The sequence below is a fragment of the Rhizophagus irregularis genome, chromosome 20, assembly GCF_026210795.1.
Source record: "Rhizophagus irregularis chromosome 20, complete sequence".
Taxonomy (NCBI): Eukaryota; Fungi; Glomeromycota; class Glomeromycetes; order Glomerales; family Glomeraceae; genus Rhizophagus; species Rhizophagus irregularis.
In genome coordinates, this window is record NC_089448.1 from 1304160 (window position 1) to 1310188 (window position 6029).

At 27.6% G+C, this 6029-nt stretch overlaps 2 protein-coding genes across 3 annotated transcripts; both read right to left on the reverse strand.

The window, feature by feature from the left end:
• Window positions 1-172: 172 nt before the first annotated feature.
• Window positions 173-2116, reverse strand: OCT59_012913 (uncharacterized protein; the record flags this gene model as incomplete). Its single annotated transcript, XM_066140458.1, has 2 exons — window positions 173-1337; window positions 1854-2116. 2 exons carry the CDS (start codon window positions 2114-2116, stop codon window positions 173-175), a joined length of 1428 nt encoding a protein of 475 aa, XP_066001340.1.
• A 2112-nt stretch (window positions 2117-4228) lies between these two features.
• OCT59_012914 (uncharacterized protein) lies at window positions 4229-5745 on the reverse strand (the record flags this gene model as incomplete). 2 transcript variants are annotated; one of them, XM_066140460.1, is made up of 2 exons in its annotated part: window positions 4229-5375; window positions 5483-5745. In XM_066140460.1, the coding sequence occupies 2 exons, from the start codon at window positions 5743-5745 to the stop codon at window positions 4229-4231; spliced, it is 1410 nt and encodes a 469-aa protein (XP_066001342.1). The 2 variants fall into 2 exon arrangements, with proteins under 2 accessions (XP_066001342.1, XP_066001341.1); XM_066140459.1 differs by lacking the exon at window positions 5483-5745 and having other exon boundaries at window positions 4229-4459.
• Window positions 5746-6029: the final 284 nt, after the last annotated feature.

Consider the following 6029-nt stretch of genomic DNA (forward strand, 5'->3'; position numbering starts at 1 on the left):
AACAATTGATTTATTCTTGAAAAGTAGAATTTTATTAAACAAAAGAAGCCTGGAAAAAAATCTTTTTTTTATTTGATCTAAATAATTTACCTAGTTCGTAATAACTAATAATTATATATATATGTCATGAGGAATACACTAGGATCCTTAATTATTAAAATACTAGTAGTAATTATTCCTTCAAAATTTCAAAAATTTCATATTCTTCTACTGAAAAATTATCTTTAGTTTCTCTAATTGATTTGTCATAATCAAAAGAAGAACAACTACTCCGATCGTAGCAATGTTTTCCCAACACAAAAAAGTCACCACGACCAAATGACGGACCGAATTTAGTGTGATTATATATAGCATGAGAACTTCCACACTTTACGCGGCTTAAAACATAATTTTCAATATTTTCTTTATTCTTAAAAGAAAATATAAAACTATTTGTAGTAAAGCCATAGGTGTAGTCGTCTTCATAAGAATCCCATGTGAGCGGATTATATCCTCCAAGAATTTCATTACTATCTTTCACTTTAATAATTGATATAGTATGAGATTGACCATCACAGATCTCATGAAATTTACTAGATGAAAATCCATCACGAGATCCACGAAGAATTAATTTGAATTCGTACAAATTTTTTACTTTGTCGGTAATTTCTAATTTATCAATCCACTTCGAGATTAACTCAATATGATGGAATGTAATAATTCTTGAATCAATAATTTTTGAATTAATTTCTTTTGTTATCGTCTTTGATTCCTGTTTGTTATTTGGTTGAATTATAAAATCTTTAATTAATTTATCAAGTAATTCTTTGGGTATGATCTTTTTATATGGAAATACTTTATCTGCAAATTCATTTGGAGCCAAATTGTAGAATTTAATTAAAGGGATAATTTGTTGTAAAGTATTCTTTAAAGTATCAAAATCATCTATTGAATAACTTGAGAGATCTGAAGAAAGTTCAGAATTTTGAGCAATACCCCATTTAAGTACATGTTCCCAAACTTGAATATCACTCATTTGAAAATTATCATGTTGAATAAGAGAAATCAAACAATTTTCTGAAAGAGAAATAAATTCGATTGAATTAAAAATTTTTTCTGGTTCTTTAGACATCAATTCAGTACAAAAATTTCGTAATTCCATAAAAGAATTATTTTCAAAACTTGTTTTATATAACAAGTTAAAATTTTGTTCCATCCAATCCTTTTTGTTTTCAATTAAAAATAATTGTAGATGAGTAATCAATTCTTGAAGATTAAGTTCATTAGAAGCAATCAAAATTTTAATAATATCCGAAGTATCATATTCTTCCAAAGAAAGCCTTCCTCCATAGATGTATCTAAAATAAAAAAATTTGAATTTTTCCGTAAGCATGTAATGATGTAAATATATATATACAGTCGGACCTCTATATACCGATACTGTTGTTTTGGCGAAAATATATCGGTATATCAAATTATTTTACGTTACCGTTATCAGTGAATCATAATGCGGTCCAAAATCAAATTCTTGCCAGCATTATAGCATTATGCAAACTACGATAATATATTAAAATTTCATGTGATTTGGATGGAACAAATTTATAGTGTTGGCCCGAATTAATACCAGTGTAACCCATACCTAAAGTAACATCTTATTATGTATAAAGAGGCAAAGAAAGGTATCGGTACATGTTACATCGTGAAACTATATATAATATCGGACAATGAGGTATTTTTATTAATTGTGAAACGGGACATAGAAAATTTATCGGTACAGGCAATTATCGGTATATAGGATATCGGTACATAAAGGTCTGACTGTATATATTTTTTTGAAAGAAAAAGTCGTCATAATTTATTTTTCCAACTCTCACCTTAATATCATTTGAAAAATTTCAGGCAAAATATTTGGTAATTTAATATGTGTCAAGGTTTTATCATCCCCCTTTTCATTAACGCTGGTTGATAAAATTCTTCGCAAATAAGAAGAACGATAATTTAAAATAACCATGTGAGCATGGAAAATTTTCACGTAAGGGTCATTACCAACTTCAATGGTAATATCATAAAATTCATTATCTTCTAAAATTTCAAGTAAATTTTGAGATAATGTTGGTAAAAATTTATTATCATACATTATTTTCGAATTTCGTATTTTTCAGAGAAACGAAGAATAAAAAAAAAATACAGAATATTTGAACTAAATAAATATTTGGTCATTGATTTATTTGGCAATTTCGGACCGAAAAAAACACCGAAAGGCATAATCACGCGATTTATTTACGAATAATTACTCTAACTCTCAGTTGGAGATCGGTCGATCCTTTGACCAAAAATTTCGCTAAAGAACTTTATTAAAAAAACTTTTTTTCGGACTAGTTAACATTACTAAATAATTAAAATTTTTGGATTCTCCGACGTGAGTTACATATAGAAAATGAGTCACAATACTCGTTCCAATACTAAAATTGCAAAAAATATAGACAATATCCTAGTAAAATTAGAGCTGTTCATATAGAAGATGACATGGAAAAAATAGATAATATTTTTCCCCTCAGATAATATGGATACTGACGAAAATCCTCTTCCTCAATCTTCCGGATTTGACATCACGTGATACTAATAATCAACACCAATTATCAATGAACACGGACAGATGAACATTGATCATCCACCTACCATTATTAATCCCCATCATCACACAATGATATCATTACTTTAAATATACACTTTTGATGGTTCATCAGTACAGCAAATTAACCTCTTTTTCGTTGGAAATAGGGTTTTACCGAAATCCCAACGATCAGAATCCTGTTACAACACAATCCCGAGCTCACAATCCCCCTGTAAAAAAAGACGATCCATTTTTTATATTTCATCTTTATTCCATAAAAGGCTCATATTTCCGGAATTAATAACCTTATATCATAGAACTTATCGAATTATTTACATTTCCGTGAATAGATCCGTGAAAGGCGCATTTTTACGGAGTTTTTACAGAGATAACGGATAAAATTTTTTATAGGGTCCTGACAAATCATAATCCAAAAAATTAAACCACATTGTTCCTGACATTCATTATCACGAAACTTATTATCCTCCTGACAATTATATTATAATGACGTAATAATATTTAGTATTTAAAAGCGGATTTACGTAGTTTTGGGATTTAATTTTCGGGATTATGATTTGTCAGGAATTGTGAGCGTCAGGTTTGTAAATCTTTAATTTCAAGGAAGTGTATAAAGCTTATTTAAAGATTTATTCTTGGCGACTAATTTCAAAAGCAAAGATTTTCGAAGTATCCTATTAGGGCCATGACATATATTAGCTAATATTTTAGAGGGTAAGCAAAATCTTACGTGACACAAAATTAAACATTTTTATTGGTTAAAACTAGTATTATATTTATAATTAAATATTATTGGCTAAAAGAAATCTTACCTGGGGGTGGAGGGGTAAGGCTCCTTCATAGTTATGAAACTAATATTAGCTATATCACTGCCCCTTATAATTATTATTATTATTTTTTTTTTAAAAAAAAAATAATTATTTATTTCAATTTTCTTATCTCAATATCATTCAGTTAGGTATAATATTTGGTATTAAAACTGATAAGAAAGTTTTCGCAAATAAGTAGAATGATAAATTAAAATAGCCACACGAACACGAAATATTTTTACGTAAGGAGCATTACTATTACAATGGTTATACTATAAATTTACTATCATCTAACATTTTCGATAGTTTTGCCTGTGGTACCTTGCTTCAGTAAGTGTAGAATTGAGAAATCTTTCGACCGAAGGTTGGTCACGTGATTTATCTAACTCGACACATTTCTAGACACAGCAAAATGTTCTTACTTAAACACTCACAAAAGTTCTGGAAAAAAGATAAAAAGGTACATCCATTTATTTGTTAAAGAGAACCAGAAAATTATCATCATTTATGAAATAATTTTTCACAACAAGGAATAACTTTAGACATTACATTTTGGAATACTAAATCAGTTAAACCAATTATCAATTCATACATTAACAATATTATAAGAAAAAATTTATTCAACTTTTCCTACGATTAATAACAATTGATTTATTCTTGAAAAGTAGAATTTTATTAAACAAAAGAAGCCTGGAAAAAAATCTTTTTTTTTATTTGATCTAAATAATTTACTTAATCCGTAATAACTAATAATTATACATATATATCATGAGGAATACACTAGGATCCTTAATTATTAAAATATTAATCATTCTTTCAAAATTTGAAATATTTCATATTCTTCTACGGAAAAATAGTCTTTAGTTTCTCTAATTGATTTGTAAAAAGCACCAGAATTACAACTCCAATCATAGCCATTTTCTCCACACAAAACGAGGTCAGAACCAAATGATGGGCCACAATTAATGTGATTAAATGTAGCATAACTTACAACCATTACGCGACTTAAAACATAATTTTCAATATTTTCCTTATTCATAAAAGAGAATATAAAACTGTCTCTAGTAATGCCATAGCCACCTCTAGAATTCCATGGGAGTGGATTATATCCTCCAAGAATTTCATTACTATCTTTCACTTTAATAATTGATATAGTATGAGATTGATCATCACAGATCTCATGAAATTTACTAGATGAAAATCCATCACGAGATCCACGAAGAATTAATTTGAATTCATACAAATTTTTTACTTTGTCGGTAATTTCTAATTTATCAATCCATTTCGAGACTAATTCAACATGTTGTAATGTAATAATTTTTGAATCAATACTTTTTTGGCTAATTACTTTTGTTATCGTCTTTGGTTCCGGTTTGTTTTTTGGTTGAATTATAAAATCTTTAATTAATTTATCTCGTAATTCTTTGGGTAAGATTTTTTTATATGGATATACTTTATCTACAAATTCACTTGGAGTCAAATCATAGAATTTAATTAAAGGAATAAATTGTTGTAAAGTATTATTTAAAGTATTAAAATCATCTTTTGAGCAATTTGAAGGATCTGAGGAAATTTGAGGATTTTGAGCAATACCCCATTTAAGCATATATTCCCAAACTTGAATATCACTCATTTGAAAATTATCATGTTGAATAAGAGAAATCAAACAATTTTCTGAAAGAGAAATAAAATCGATTGAATTAAAAATTTTTTCTGGTTCTTTAGACATCAATTCAGTACAAAAATTTCGTAATTCCATGAAAGAATTATTTTCAAAACTTGTTTTATATAACAAGTTAAAATTTTGTTCCATCCAATCCTTTTTGTTTTCAATCAAAAATAATTGTAGATGAGTAATTAATTCTTGAAGATTAAGTTCACTGGAAGCAATCAAAATTTTAATAATATCCGAGGTATCATATTCCTCTAAAGAAAGTCTTCCTCCATAGATGTATCTAAAATAAAAATATTTGAATTTTTCCGTAAGCATGTAAATATATATACAGTATATATATATATATTGAAAGAAAAAGTCGTCATAATTTATTATTCCAAGTCTCACCTTAATATCATTTGAAAAATTTCAGGTAAGATATTTGGTAATTTAATATGTGTCAAAGGTCCATCATTCCTCTTTTCATTAACGCTGGTTGATAAAATTCTTCGCAAATAAGAAGAACGATAATTTAAAATGGCCATGTGAGCACGGAAAATTTTCACGTAAGGGTCATTACCAACTTCAATGGTAATATCATAAAATTCATTATCTTCTAAAATTTCAAGTAAATTTTGAGATAATTTTGGTAAAAATTTATTATCATACATTATCTTCGAATTTCGTATTTCCAGAGAAACGAAAAATAAAAAATAAAAAAAAATACAGAATATTCGTTGTACTAAATAAATATTCTATCATTGATTTATTGATTTATTTGGTTATCATTTAGGACCGAAAAACATCCGAGCGAAGGTCTTATCACGTGATTAATTTACGAGTTTAGAAGCAATAGTCTCTCTTGTCTTTACTGTATTAGTGACGATCAAAAAGAAGCCAATGCGAGTTGCTATACTTACAAAAGTCGACGGAAAGTACATACACAGGACTAGGA